The sequence below is a fragment of the Bombina bombina genome, chromosome 6 (assembly GCF_027579735.1).
Source record: "Bombina bombina isolate aBomBom1 chromosome 6, aBomBom1.pri, whole genome shotgun sequence".
In the NCBI taxonomy this organism is placed as follows: domain Eukaryota; kingdom Metazoa; phylum Chordata; class Amphibia; order Anura; family Bombinatoridae; genus Bombina; species Bombina bombina.
Genome location: NC_069504.1, coordinates 662,512,146 through 662,528,467, shown reverse-complemented (window position 1 = coordinate 662,528,467; position 16,322 = coordinate 662,512,146). Strand labels below are relative to the sequence as shown.

At 39.3% G+C, this 16,322-nt stretch overlaps 1 protein-coding gene across 1 annotated transcript in view; it reads left to right on the top strand.

The window, feature by feature from the left end:
* Nucleotides 1–16,322, top strand: part of TUBGCP4 (tubulin gamma complex associated protein 4) — a 256,549-nt gene that overhangs the window by 45,035 nt on the left and 195,192 nt on the right. Inside the window, exon 6 of the mRNA XM_053717737.1 lies at nt 8,319–8,398. Within this exon, the coding sequence (XP_053573712.1) occupies nt 8,319–8,398 (80 nt within the window). The remainder of the gene's footprint in view (nt 1–8,318; nt 8,399–16,322) is intronic.

Here is a 16,322-nt window from a genome sequence, read left to right as displayed (position 1 = left end):
TAATTACCAATTTACCTGTAAAATAAATCCTAACCTAAGTTACAAATACACCTACACTATCAATAAATTAAATAAACTACAAATATCTAAACTAAAATACAATAAAATAATCTAAACTAAATTACAAAAAATAAAAAAAATTACAAGATTTTTAAGCTAATTACACCTATTCTAAGCCCCCTAATAAAATAATAAAGCCCCCCAAAATAAAAAAAAATTCCCTACCCTATTCTAAATTAAAAAAGTTCACAGCTCTTTTACCTTACCAGCCCTTAAAATGGCCTTTTGCGGGGCATGCCCCAAAGAAAACAGCTCATTTGCCTGTAAAAAACCCCCCACAATACCACCCCCCAACATTACAACCCACCACCCACATACCCCTATTCTATACCCACCCAAACCCCCCTTAAAAAAACCTAACACTACCCCCCTGAAGATCCCCCTACCTTGTCTTCACCCAGCCGGGCAGAACTCTTCATCCGATCCGGGCGATGTCTTCAATCAAGCGGCAGTGAAGTCTTCTTCCATCCGGCGATGTCTTCAATCAAGCGGCAGTGAAGTCTTCTTCCATCCGCCGATGTCTTCAAGCAAAGCGGCATCTTCAATCTTCTTTCTTCGCTCCTCCGCCGCGGAGCATCCATCCTGCACGAAGACTCAACTAGGAATGAGGTACCTTTAAATGACGTCATCCAAGATGGCGTCCGTCTAATTCCGATTGGCTGATAGGATTCTATCAGCCAATCGGAATTAAGGTAGAAAAATCTGATTGGCTGATTGAATCAGCCAATCGGATTGAACTTGAATGAGAAATGAGAGGTTTTCTGTTGTCTATTCTGACGAAAGGAACAAAAACAAACGAGAGCTTCAAATTTACCCTTAACGGAACATTGAACCCAAATTTTTTCATTTGTGATTCAGATAGAGCATGCATTTTTAAGCAACTTTCTAATTTACTCCTCTTATCAAATTTTCTTCGTTCTCTTGCTATGTTTATTTGAAAAAAGAAGGCATCTAAGCATTTTTTTGGGTTCAGTACTCTGGACAGAACTTTATTCTTGGTGGATGAATTTAGCCACCAATCAGCAAGAACAACCCAGGTTGTTCATCAAAAATGAGCCGGCATCTAAACTTACATTCTTGCATTTCAAATAAGATACTAAGAGAATGAAGAAAATTTGATAATAGGAGTAAATTAGAAAGTTGCTTAAAATGTCATGCTCTATCTGAATCGTGAAAGAAAATATTTGGGCTCAGTGTCCCTTTAAATTACTTATCTAAGGGCAGAAAAAAAACTCACTTATCCCCAGATATAATTGAGAACCAAACAAATTCTTACCCTGAAAAGATAGAGATAATAATTTATATTTAGGCACCATGTCAGAATTTCAAGATTCAAACCATAAAGCTCTTCTAAATAGAATAGCTAAAAACATAGATTTGACATTAATCTTAAATGACATCAAATACAGTATTATAAATAAAATGATTCACATATTGAAGCAAAAAAGAATCCTATAATATAAAAGGCCAAGTGTGTTTGTTGGAAGCTGTCATGTGCAGTAGAGACAGCACAGGACAAACACCTGGCCTTACCTGACATGCTGTTTGCGGAAGTGGGCGTAGCCGAGGCGTGAGTGTGGGCGTGACCATGTGTGGCAGGGGCGTGGTCGATGCGAGAGAGAGAGAGGAAAGAAATAGAAAGAGAGGGGGAGAGACAAAAAGAGGTAGGTAAGAGCTAAAGAGAGGGGAAAGAGCAGAACAGAAGAGAGGGGGGAGGGAGAGCAAGAGAGAGGGGAAAGAGCAAAATAGAGGGAAGAGAAAGAAAAAGAGAGGGGGGAGAGAGAAAAAGAGAGGGGGAGAGAGAAAAAGAGAGGGGGAGAGAGAAAAAAGAGAGGGGGAGAGAGAAAAAGAGAGGGGGGAGAGAGAAAAAGAGAGGGGGAGAGAGAAAAAGAGAGGGGGAGAGAGAAAAAGAGAGGGGGAGAGAGAAAAAGAGAGGGGGGAGAGAGCAAAAGAGAGGGGGAGAGAGCAAAAGAGAGAGGGAGAGAGCAAAAGAGAGGGGGAGAGAGCAAAAGAGAGGGGGGAGAGAGCAAAAGAGAGGGGGGAGAGAGCAAAAGAGAGAGGGAGAGAGCAAAAGAGAGAGGGAGAGAGCAAAAGAGAGGGGGAGAGAGCAAAAGAGAGGGGGAGAGAGCAAAAGAGAGGGGGAGAGAGCAAAAGAGAGGGGGGGGAGAGAGAGCAAAAGAGAGGGGGGGGGAAGAGAGCAAAAGAGAGGGGGGGGGGGAGAGAGCAAAAGAGAGGGGGGGAGAGAGAGCAAAAGAGAGGGGGGGGGAGAGAGAGCAAAAGAGAGGGGGGGGGGGGAGAGAGAGCAAAAGAGAGGGGGGGGGGGAGAGAGAGCAAAAGAGAGGGGGGGGGAGAGAGAGCAAAAGAGAGGGGGGGGGGAGAGAGAGCAAAAGAGAGGGGGGGGGAGAGAGAGCAAAAGAGAGGGGGGGGGAGAGAGAGCAAAAGAGAGGGGGGGGGAGAGAGAGCAAAAGAGAGGGGGGGGGAGAGAGAGCAAAGGAGAGGGGGGGGAGAGAGAGCAAAAGAGGGGGGGGGAGAGAGCAAAAGAGAGGGGGGGAGAGAACAGAGAGGGGGGAGAGAGCAAAAGAGAGGGGGGAGAGAGAGCAAAAGGAGAGGGAGAGAGAGAGCAAAAGGAGAGGGGGAGAGAGCAAAAGGAGAGAGGGAGAGAGAGAGCAAAAGGAGGGGGGGGAGAGAGCGCAAAATGGAGGGGGGGGAGAGCAAAAGTGAGGGGGGGGGAGAGAGAGCAAAAGTGAGGGGGGGGGAGAGAGAGCAAAAGAGGGGGGGAGAGAGAGCAAAAGAGAGGGGGGAGAGAGAGCAAAAGAGAGGGGGGAGAGAGAGCAAAAGGAGAGGGGGGGAGAGAGAGCAAAAGGAGAGGGAGAGAGAGAGCAAAAGGAGAGGGAGAGGGTGAGAGAGCAAAAGGAGAGGGAGAGGGGGAGAGAGCAAAAGAGAGGGGGGGGGAAAGAGAGCAAAAGAGAGGGGGGGAGAGAGAGCAAAAGAGAGGGGGGAGAGAGAGCAAAAGTGAGGGGGGAGAGAGAGCAAAAGAGAGGGGGGGGAGAGAGCAAAAGAGGGGGGGGAGAGAGCAAAGAGAGGGGGGGAGAGAGAGCAAAAGAGAGGGGGGAGAGAGAGCAAAAGAGAGGGGGGGAGAGAGAGCAAAAGAGAGGGGGGGAGAGAGCAAAATAGAGGGGGGGGGAGGAGAGAGCAAAAGAGGGAGGGGAGAGGGCAAAAGAGAGGAGGGGGGGAGAGAGCAAAAGAGGGGGGGGGGAGAGCAAAAGAGAGGGGGGGGGAGAGAGCAAAAGAGAGGGGGGGGGGAGAAAGCAAAAGAGAGGGGGGGAGAGAGCAAAGACGAGGGGGGGAGAGAGCAAAAGAGAGGGGGGGGAGAGAGCAAAAGAGAGGGGGGGAGAGAGCAAAAGAGAGGGGGGAGAGAGAGCAAAAGTGAGGGGGGAGAGAGAGCAAAAGAGAGGGGGGGAGAGAGCAAAGAGAGGGGGGAGAGAGAGCAAAAGAGAGGGGGGAGAGAGAGCAAAGAGAGGGGGGAGAGAGAGCAAAAGAGAGGGGGGAGAGAGAGCAAAGAGAGGGGGGAGAGAGAGCAAAAGAGAGGGGGGGAGAGAGCAAAAGAGAGGGGGGGAGAGAGCAAAATAGAGGGGGGGGGGAGAGAACAAAAGAGGGAGGGGAGAGGGCAAAAGAGAGGAGGGGGGGAGAGAGCAAAAGAGGGGGGGGGGGAGAGCAAAAGAGAGGGGGGGGAGAGAGCAAAAGAGAGGGGGGGGAGAAAGCAAAAGAGAGGGGGGGGGAGAGAGCAAAAGAGAGGGGGGGGAGAGAGCAAAAGAGAGGGGGGGGAGAGAGCAAAAGAGAGGGGGGGAGGAGAGCAAAAGAGAGGGGGGGGGGGGAGAGAGCAAAAGAGAGAGGGGGAAAGAGAGGGGGGGAGAGAGCAAAAGAGAGGGGGGGATAGAGAGAGAGCAAAAGAGAGGGGGGGATAGAGAGAGAGCAAAAGAGAGGTGGAGCGAGAAGAGAGAGCAAAAAAATATGTTTCAGTGTTTCCCTGTTTAGGTGTGAATTCTATACAGTGATCGCCTAATCAGGGAGTGTGTACGGGTTGCATTCATACGGGGCTCTCTTGTTCGTGGGTGTGTGTGTAGGCACCCAGATGATTGGCTATTGCTTACGGTGATTGCTCTATTTATAGGATGTGTGTGACGCTTCCGGTATCACTGATACCGCTGCTCAGCTGGGAGTCCGGCATTGTACGCCGTTGCGAGTAATGCATGCTGCATTACAATAGTAAGTGCTTTATTGTTTTATCGGATACTGTTAACCATTTATGCAAGCTCTGATACGTTCAATAGTTTGTTATCCCCTGAATAGAATATGTTGATCGGTTGGTTGACACTGGGTATCGGCTAAGGGGTAATTTTGTTGACGGTATGTGTGTGATCAATCTTATGATGTTTTACACGCATATGTATTGTTAAATTGGATTGCTAGTTTTGAACTGGGGTTAGTAAATCTGATTGTGGGTAATTGGCACGGGGTCTATGCGTTATGCGGTACTTGGGTGAATGATCCCAATCTGCTCTTATGTGTTTTGAGAATATATGGGTAGCTTAAATGTATTTTGAAGTGTTAGTATATTTGAGACTCTAAGAATGGTTGAGACATGTTGCTTATTCTGTGTATGACATGAATCAGTTTCATTTTTTATACAGGGGTGTGTGAAGCAGGAGCTCTTACCCTATGTAGTTGATTGTGTATTGTTTGGGTCTCTGCTTTTTTGTGATTTCCATCCTTTATGATGTTTAGCTGATTATACCTTTTTTGGTTCATACGGGTTTAGCATAAGTGGGTGTGTAACTATCTATATACCTAGTGCTTATGAACTATTCCTGATAGTGAGAGTTGCGCCTCTTACACTTGTGATTTGGTTAATAGTAGCTGTTATTGTGGTTACTGTGTGAGATAGATTTTACCTTTTCTTATTTCCTTGGTTTTTAATATGTTGAGCTCAGATGTGAGCTAGCATGCCATTTTTTCTGTGGTGAAGGGTTGCCACTGTTGTAATTAACTCTTAATGTGTTTTTTGTATTTTGTATATTATATTGTCCACTTAGATTCCATTTGCATATTTTGTATTGTTTCAGATCATAATTGTCTTGAAGAAGGCCCACATATGGGTCAAAACGTCGACATTTAAACTAATGTGAAATAAAATTGCACTGTTCTATGCTTCAATATACGTCCTGTGTGTCCTCCTACATCAATAAATATATATATATATATATATATATATATATATATATATATATATATATATATATATATATATATATATATATATATATATATATATATATATATAGTTAAAAAATTTCCACTAGCCATTGGCGAGTATAAATTTAAGGGTGGCAAGTGAAAGTTAGTTAGTGAATGTTGAGTCTGAAGTATGGTGAAATGTTGTAAATAGCAAAGTTGGCAAATTGTCTTTGCAGAATGTACATTCCTATTGCAATTCTGACAAACGCACATTTTGGGCATTGTTCTAAAACTATTATCTAAAGGGATATTATATAGACATGAAAGTGCAAGCATATGTTATTCCTCTATGGCTGTAGGGACCCCATTAGTGTTTAGACTGCTACTTCTGAAAAAGTAAACAGGTCAGAGAAAGAGAAATTGCAGAGGAAAATTGAAAAAGAAGGTAGAGTTAAGAGAGAATGGAGATAAAACGAAGAGTAAATGGATATGAGAAGGGAAAGAAAGAGTATAAAGAGAAGATATTGCCTGAGAGAGAAAGGAGAGGGTAAAAAGAGAGACTGAAGAGAGGAGCGTGTCGAGAAAGAGAGTTAAGAGCGAGAAGGAGAGATGATAATTATAAAAAAAAAAAAAAAAAAAAAAATCTCCAGGTCTGCTATGACCTTCCATGACTGTCGGCACTTTCTATGTTCAACAACTTCCTTTTTCTATTCAGCTGTTGTGTTCCCAAGAACCTCTAGTTGATGTTGCTGCTAAGAACTTATTTTTGTTAATTTATTACTAAATGTAGCATTATTTAATTTGTTATGGTATAAAATAAAAACAATATTACAGAGGGGGTGAAGTAGTGGGTGTGGTGTGGGTGGGATTAGAAGTGTCGAGTAACATTATGTTCTGGCTAGTATCTTAGGACTTGAAATTTTGAGCCCTGTGTGTGTGTGTGTAATATATATATATATATATATATATATATATATATATATATATATATATATATATATATATATATATATATACAGTGAGGCCTCGGTTTACGAATTTAATTCGTTCTCCGGGTCGTTTCGTATTGCGAAAAATTCGTAAACCGAAACACGTTTTCCCATAGGAATGCATTGAAAATCAATTAATGCGTTCCGGAGGTCCGAAAAAATTCAAATAAAGTGTCCAAAAAATGCTCCAAAAGGCTCCAAAAGGCTTAACAACTTGCTGCAAATGGCTCCAATGTCTCCAAAAGGCTCCAAAAGGCTTAACAACTTGCTGCAAATGACTCCAAAAGGCTCAACAACTTGCTGCAAAATGGCTCCAAAACCTCTCCAACACCTCCACACTGGTACCCAAACTTCATTAATTCAATCATACTTGAGTATGCAGGGGGCACAGGGGCCACTGGTTTCGTATTGCGAAAAATATTCGTAAACCGAGGGGGGCAAACCGGCATTTTGTTTCGTATTGCGAAAAAAAATTCGTAAACCGAGTCAATTTTTCTTCAAATTTCGATTTCGTAAACCGAAATTTCGTATACCGAGTCGTGCGTAAACCGGGGCCTCACTGTGTGTGTGTATATATATATATATATATATATATATATATATATATATATATATATATATATATATATATATGTGTGTGTGTATATATATATATATATATATATATATATATATATACACACACGTTGATTGGAGTAGCCGTGTTAGTCCAGAGATTTAGATATCAAAATAACAAGAGTATTGCATTGAGCAATGATACTTTTTTATTGGTCTAACTATACATTTATAAGATGACAAGCTTTCGGAAGAGTTCCTTCCTTTATCAAGTCTGGAGCAATACAGTATTGCTCCAGACTTGATAAAGGAAGGAACTCTTCCAAAAATGTGTGTATATAATATATATATGTGTATATAATATATATATATATATATATATATATATATATATAATCACATATTCCTTTATGTGAAGAACATTTGTATGTGAAATATTCATATTTCATGTCGGGATAGTGAAATTTGGTTAAACACGATCAGGTTTGTGCACAAGTAGGGTGTTAGGTTGTTTTTTTTCTCCACTTTTTTCACTCAATTGAAGTCTGTGGGAGAATATGTTAATGCATTTGCTATAATCGAAGTTCACCTTTTTTTTGTGCACGTTGGGTTAGCGCTTTTTACTTTTAACTTGTAATACTCACGCTACCCGACTCGAGCAGAAAGCTTACTTCTAGCAAAGTTAACGGTTTAGCGGGACCGCTAATTTGCACTACACTTGTAATCTAGCTTGAAATTGGATGAGCTTGCAGGGAGACCATACCTCATTAGCTTATCTTTATATGTTTATACCAAATCCTCCTTATATCTCTATACACAGGGAGACCAAAACTTAGATCAATAGAAAATGACAATTTTAGTACCTCCTTATCCTAACCCCTACTGGGAATGTGATTCCCCCCCCCCCCCCAAACCTTCTATCCATAGTTTTTATATAACCAGTACTTGAAATGTTCCGTATAGGTAGGGATTACAACAGGCAAAATGGACAATTTCAAATGACAAAATCAAGGTTAAGGAGCCATCTATAAACCATATAATACACTCCAGCAGGTAATATGGATCTTTGGGAACACAGTAAAAGAGAGAAAAACAATATGGTACACTGTCTCTTTAACCCTCGCTTGTTGAGGTTGTTTTGAAGACAAGATTTAAGAAACACTTGCACATAGCATTGTATTATCTTTTTAATTTGTTTGGCTATTACACTTGTATCTAGTGAAAAGAAACCATGTCCTCTTATATGTCAAACTAATTTAGAAAAAGTAAAATGTCATATCCATTCACCCTTGACTATGGTTTACAATGTCATCTTGATTTTTTTTATACTTGTTTTATTGCAGTGTTAAAGGGGGGGGAGTACAATATTTAATAAACATGCCATTTTGAAGTACACTGTCTTTTATGTTATTAGCAAGATCTTAATATCTTTCAGTAATACTAAGATCAGCAGACATTCAAAGAATGTTTTGTTTGTAGATTCATGGCTGCCAGATGTTGGAAACTGTTTATAAACACAGCTGTGGAGGGCTGCCCCCTGTCCGCAGTGCACTAGAAAAGTAAGTGTTCTAGTTTTAATCTATGTGTTCTCTATGAATAGTTAAAGGGATACAAAAGCCAATTTTTTTTTTCTTTCATGATTCAAAGAGAGCATGCAATTTTAAGCAACTTTCTAATTTACTCCTATTATAAATTTATTTGAAAAAGCAGGGATATAAGCTTAGAAACCGGCCCCTTTTTTGTTCAACACCTGGGTAGTGCATGCTGATTGGTGGCTAAATTTATCCACCCATCAGCAGGAGCTACCCAGGTGCTGAACACAAAATGGGCCGGCACCTATGCTTACATTCCTGCTTTTTCAAATAAAGATAGCAAGAGAACGAATAAATATTTATAATAGGACTAATTAGAAAGTTGCTTAAAATTGCATGCTCTATCTGAATTGTTACAGAAAAAATGTGGGTTTAGTATCCCTTTAAGAGCACATGGCTTTACCAAATAATGTGACTCCTAAAAATGTTATGTTTTTCTCTTAGTATAATTTGCTTTACTGAAAAAAGGGTGGTTATAGCTATAATTTAGGTGAAATAAAGGGAGTGCCTGTCTTAAAGGGACAGTAAAATTAAACTTTCATAATTCAGGTAGTGTATGCAATTTTAAACAACATTCCAATTTACTTTTATTTTTACGTTTGCTTTGTACTTTTGGTATCTTTTGTTGAGGATTATACCTAGGTGCGCTCAGGAGCAGCAATGCAGTACTGGCAGCTAGTTGATGATTTGTAGCTGCACATATGTCTCTTGACATTGGCTCACTTGATCGGTTTAGTGCACATCGGCTTCTGTGTTAGCACAGCTTAGCAAGGGACGTTGCGGTTTTGTTAACCCCTGTTGGCTGCACTATCTTTGTTAGATGCATTGGATTAGCGCGTCTTTGGTGTCTCCTGCGCGTATCAGTTTAAATAGCGTGCTTCAGCATTCACTCACTGCCCATTTATGGTTCTTTGTTTAGTAGGTGCGTTATACTTTGTTCTTTTAGCTTCTTTGTTTCCGAACCAGCTTGACTCCTGGATTAACCCTCTGTTTGCTGCCTGCCCTGACCTCTGAACTGTTTGACAATTTTTCTGCCTCACGATTTGGTACTCATTCTGCCTGTTTGCTTTACTTAACTACTGCCTGCTCCCAACTATTATTTTGCCTGAAGATTCTGCCTTGTTGTGCCTAATTGTTGCTTACCCAGACTGTCAACTGTGCTATGGTACTTTTACCTTTTTCTGATACTTATTTTGTCCTGGGCATCACTCTGTTATTTTTTGCTTTATTGTCACTTCTCAGGCTTTTGGGTCCTTACATGATAGTTTTCTAGGCTGTGGTATTTTTTTTTATCTGTTACTTCAACTGATGCTGGGTTAAGAATACTACTGACCGGGTAATTGAAGTGATGGGTGAACTTTCTTGCAGTCCTGATATTATAGACATGCCAGAACATGGAACTCGCAGAAGGGGAAGTTATTGGGAGGCTATGCTGTACAACTCATGCTCTAGATTTTAAGATTGAAAAGCTGACCAATGTGTTCAAAACCTTCATGCAGAAGTCCCAACCCAACTTCTGTACCTCCCCAAGTTCCTTCTGGAAATTTTTCAGGACCCCAATTACCAGTCCCAGATAAATTTGACAGTAACCCTGGGAAGTGCCACGGCTTCCTCAATCAATGCATACTCCACTTTTGGAAAAACGCAGTATCCACTTTCAGAACAACTCTGTATCCATTTCTTAATCTTCATTGTATCTCTGCTTTGAGGAAAGGCCCTGGCCTGGGTCTCCCCACTTATAGAAAGGATGATCCCTGTCTTTTGGATAATAAACTCCTTTATGACCATGTTACAGACTGTATTTTATAAACCGGGACAATCTACAGCTGGAGAAACCTTTCTTTTGGATCTTTGGCAAGGCTCTCAATCAATAGGCCCAGTATGCTATTGATTTCAGAACCCTAGAGGCTGAGACTGATTGGAATACTAGGGCATTGAAGGTAGCTTTGCGAAAATGTCTTTGTAAGAGAATCAAGGCTGAGATTGCGTATTGGGATATTCCAGACTTACTCGTGGGATTCATTGACTTGTGTATTCAGTTAGATTTTTGTTAACACAAAGGTTTCTCAAACCCATTATAAAACTTTCACCTCACTTCTTTTCTCCTCCTCCACCTTTTACAGAAGATTCCAAACCAGCAGAGGAAGCAATAGGAGTTGGTGCCATTCACATTTTTGGGGCTGAACGTCTGAGATGAGGTTCATTGGGACTATGTCTCTATTGGTTTGAAAGTTCACCTTCTTTGAAATAGTCCTACTCGTCAGTAAAAGATTGTGCTTAACCCTGGTAGTGGTACAAGGTTAAGCCATATCTTGAATATAACCTCTTTTAAAGGGACATTTAACCCCAAAAAATTATTTCATGATTCAGATAGAGAATACAATTTTTAAAAGTTTCCAATTTAGTTCTATTATCAAATTTATTTAATTCTCATGTTATTCTTTATTGAAGAGATACCTATGTAGGTAGCGTGCACATGCCTGAAGCACTAAATGACAGAAAGTAGTTCTGCCATATCAGACCACACATTTACTTTGTACTACTGGGATTTTGCACACAGAACATTTTTACTTTTGATTTAGTTTAATATTCCAACATTCCTGTCGTCTTTGGCTTACCTTGGTTTAGGAAACGCAAACCCACATTTTATTGGTCTCAAGGGGGGGCAGTGTTATAGATCCTGTCTGAGATCCCCTGCTGTGGTCATGATTTCTTGTATATCTACAGCCACTAAGGAATCGGGTTTATCCCCTGAATACTCAGCCGCCTTTTTGGAAAAAACTTCAGAAAAGTCAGTCTTTGCCACCTTACAGATCATATGTGTTAGGTCTCAGATCGCCTGAGTACCACTTCATAATCTTCATAATAATAATCAGTATGTTACACTTATCACTGGAATTGAGTATTTCACATTCAAGGCCTTGGAGAGCAAGAATCAGACATGCACACACGGATCTCTAAGTCTGCTCTAATTTATTCTTAGCAGGGCTGGGTAATATATTACATTACATACATGTGAAACACAGAGGGTCTTCATACACACCCCCTATTACAAGTTGGGTAATACAACTTAACAGACATAAGACAACAAGATAACATAGGAATGTAAAAATGCTCTTAGCTGCATGGTTACATTACATGTTACTCCCCAAAGAACAGATGTCATATAACAAAATACAGAAAAAAAACAACGGTTCAATATCAGTACAACAGTTCAATGCAAGTTCATCAATTGCTTCTTAGATACAAAATGGCAGCACTATGGTTATATATTCTTACATTCCACCCTTTTATTCTAACAGAATAACATACCATAAAAATTATATACTATTTAAAACAGAGAACAGCTATATAAAAGGCACAGAACATTAGTAAATCTTTTAATACTAATGTAAGCCTAATACTACGGTATAACATGAATATGTGTGAGAACACTATATAGAAATCCATACACTTATTGCTATAATAGCCAATAGGGCACAGTTTGTCACTGCATAATAGTACAGTCTCTCCAATACTCTCCATCTTCCTCCCAGAATCTCCAAACTACTGATCTGTCTGCTCCACGACCCAGCCAAACCCCCATCTACCCCCAAACAACACCATCTTTATTTCTCAACGTCCATAGCTAGCACCTCCCAATATTACCGACAGTTTCTCACTCTGTACACTCTACACAGTGAAGCATAGCATGGGAATAGCATAAGTCTCTCCGGTGGCCGCTTTAAGAACAGTCTTTGTCCTCTTAGAGCTCCACCTCCCTCAGACACTCTGATTCAATACCATAGTCCATTTGCAGTAGAGGTGCCTTGCACATAAGAAAGTGTCCATCTGCAGGTACATAATAGAAGTATGATGGTTTGTTCATAGGGTAGACAAGGGAAATAGGTGTATCCCATAGCAACAGATACTTGAGTCAGAAGGAGTCTAAGAAGGAAACAAAACAGCACAAGATGAGCACGCACTCTGATACAATAACAATTATACACAACATAACTTTTTTCTTGTTTAAGAATCACAATTTCCTTTAATACCTTAATTTATCATATGTCATCTAAATCTAGGAAAAAAACATTGTGGGTATATAATACAAACTAAATACATTTATTGCATTTCTACAGAGAATAACTCACAGCTACTCTATATAATTTATATGATACCTTAAACATGAACACTAAGCAAGTAAAAACTACAAGACTTCAACATGAAGCTATATAACTATGCTTGTTAACTTGTGCTAAGGCTTGCAAAAACAATGAAAAATAAAACAGTCAATAAAAACATTTTCATTACAATTTAATTTCTTCACACTTTCTCTTTGAACTACTAAAAAATAACCTAGTGTTACTTTTTTCTGTAATGTTCATAATTCTCCAACTATGATCTTAATAGAATCCGCTATCTCCTCAAAAATAGACACTTAATTTACTAATTATTTTATGCAACCTAAATTCTCTTGCGCAGGATTTTGAGGAAAGAATACAATCATAAAATTGTTAAAACTACAAAATCTCTTTAAAGGTAAACACATCCTTAGGGTAAGATAATTCCCTTCACTGTCAAACACCTGGAATTGCAAATACCATACCCGTTAAATAAGAGAAAATACATACGCTTTATTAAAGATATGGTAAGTAGACAATATATATATCGGTATAACTATACAACTCCCAAAACTCCTATTTCTCTTTTAAAATTGTTACAAATATCTAGCTGAGGCATGTCCTTTATCTTTTGTTTTAAGTAGTTTGATTTATACACTAAGGAATGATTGCAATGGGCAATTCCTACCAAAAAAGTTCTTTATTCTTATACCTTACTCCATTGTAAGACACATCAAGGTTTAAAGTTACACCCCTATCCGGAAGATTACTTTGTTTAAGTACATAAGCTACAGTGTGTACTTATACAAATAAAGCATACTTTTCAGCTATATGACTTCTTATAACCAATATGATTCATAAAAAATAACACAATTAAAAGAGAATATAAAACAAGTAATATAAGTAATATAAGTAAATACTCCCCTAATTTTGCTGGGGATGCTCTGTAGTACCATAACAGGTACATAACTCCAACAAGCAAGGCACAGTCAAGAGAAGGATAGTCTTTATGTTCTGAAGACACCTATCATAGGAAACAGTTATAAGTTGCCCAGAGGTACCAAACCCTAGTTCTGGGGTTTGGTACCAGCTTACAATGCAAAGAATTGGTCCAAAAATAGTGTTCAGCAGCTTTACTGCATTATGGTGATTTAGCAAACATGACAAAGTCTTTGTTCTTTTTTTCCCCTTCACCTAGGCACCAGGCATTTCTTTATTTAAAAGTTTTACTTGCATTAAATCTTCAATCTTTTGGAGAGTTTACTATGGAAATGTATCTGTACAATTTAACGTATAATGTACAGAGGGGGAAAGTGTTGATAAATCCTATCAGGACCCCATGCGTGTCAGAAACGTAGTCTCGTACCAATAGTCTGACACTGTAGTGTATGGGTAAAATAACCCAACAATAATATGTGATGGGGTGTGCTCACTATCCTAGTAATTGAAAAAGTAACAAGGGAAGAGAAAAATTGATTGTTATAGAGCACTCAAAATAACATGTAGTTATACTATATAGCAGATTGGGGGCTGTCCAAGACGAGATCAATAATAAAACTTAGGTGCTTGCTATGAGCTGTGCTACCTTACCCTATGTCTCTTTTCAGTACAATTATTGGTAGTATTTAAATTTTGTATAATGATCATATAGCCGACAGTTTGCTTGAGACTCAGACAGGTCTTTATCTCTCCAGTATTGCATTTAGAATAGTATACATTGTATGAGGTCAATCCTCTTTCTTAGATAGTTTCCTCTGTGCAATACGTGAGCAGTTTTGGGTGCACTCCTGCCTGAGATTTCTCTACTGTCTCAACCTTCATAGTATATACCAATTTTTTACTTTATACTGTGTTATTTGATTACAGTACATAGGTATGGTTATTACCTGGGTATGCCAGCTCTGTATTTTAATCTAAGCTTTATATACACTCACATGGATAGTTTGTATCTATCTTTTACTTTAACTATTAAACATTAAGTTTTTTTATTGATCTCGTCTTGGACAGCCTCCAATCTGCTATATAGTATAACTACATGTTATTTTGAGTGCTCTATAACTATCCATTTTTCTCTTCCCTTGTTACTTTATCTGTACAATTTAACCTAAGTATGGAAAACTAAAAAAAAAAATCATTTACGGCGAGATTACGAGTTCTGCGTTAAAATGCATTAAAAGCAGCGTTAAGGGGTCCTAACGCTGCTTTTTACTCACTTTCTTTCCGTGACTCGAGGCTACCGCAGATCCCCTTACGTCAATTGCGTATCCTATGTTTTCAATGGGATTTGCCTAACGCTGGTATTACGAGTCTTGGAAGAAGTGAGCGGTAGAGCCTCTACCGACAAGGCTCCAACCGCAAAAAAAAGTCATTAGTTAAGAGTTTTATGGGCCAACGCCGGAACATAAAGCTCTTAACTACTGTGCTATAAAGTACACTAACACCCATAAACTACCTATGAACCCCTAATCGGAGGCCCCCCCCACATCGCAAACACTAAAATAAATTTTTTTAGCCCATAATCTCCCGCTCCAGACACCGCCGCAACCTACATTATACCTATGAACCCCTAATCTGCTGCTCCTAACATCGCCGACACCTATATTATATTTATTACGCCATAATCTGCCCCCCCAATGTCGCCGCCAGCTACCTACAATTATTGACCCCTAATCTGCCGACCAGACCTTGCCGCCACTATAATAAATGTATTAACCCCTAAACCGCTGCAGTCTCGCCTCGCAAACACTATAATAAATTTTATTAACCCCTAATCTGCCCTCCCTAACATCTCCGCCACCTACCTACAATTATTAACCCCTAATCTCCCACCCCCAACATCGCCGCTACTATAATAAAGTTATTATTATAACTTTACGGCTCCAGGTAGGGTGATCTTCAGGGGGGTAGTGTTAGGTTTTTTAAGGGGGGAGCGGGTGGGTTTTAGAGTAGGGGTATGTGGGTGGTGGGTTGTAATGTTGGAGGGGGATTGTATTTTTATTTACAGGTAAAAGAGCTGATTACTTTGGGGCAATGCCCCGCAAAAAGCCCTTTTAAGGGCTGGTAAAATAGCTGATTACTTTGTAATTTAGTTTAAGGTAGGGAATTTTATTATTTTGGGGAGCTTTGTTATTTTATTAGGGGGCTTAAATTAGGTGTAATTAGATTAAAATTCATGTAATATTTTTTGTAATTTAGTGTTTGTTTGTTTTTGTACTATAGTTTAGTTTATTTAATTGTATTTTAGTTTAGCTAATTGTAGTTAATTTATTTAATTAATTTATTGATAGTGTAGTGCTAGGTGTATTTGTAACTTAGGTTAGGATTTTTTTACAGGTAATTTTGTAATTGTTTTAACTAGGTAGCTATTAAATAGTTATTAACTATTTAATAGCTATTGTACCTAGTTAAAATAAATACAACGTTGCCTGTAAAATAAATATAAATCCTAAAATAGCTACAATGTAACTATTAGTTATATTGTAGCTATATTAGGGTTCATTTTATAGGTAAGTATTTAGTTTTAAATAGAATTAATTTATTTAATGATAGTAAATTTATTTAGTTTAATTTAAATTATATTTAAGTTAGGGGGGTGTTAGGGTTAGGTTTAGGGGTTAATAACTTTATTATAGTAGCGGCGACGTTGGGGGCGGGAGATTAGGGGTTAATAATTGTAGGTAGCTGGCGGCAATGTTAGGGAGGGCAGATTAGGGGTTAATAAAATTTATTATAGTGTTTGCGAGGCGGGACTGTGGCGGTTTAGGGTTTAATACATTTATTATAGTGGC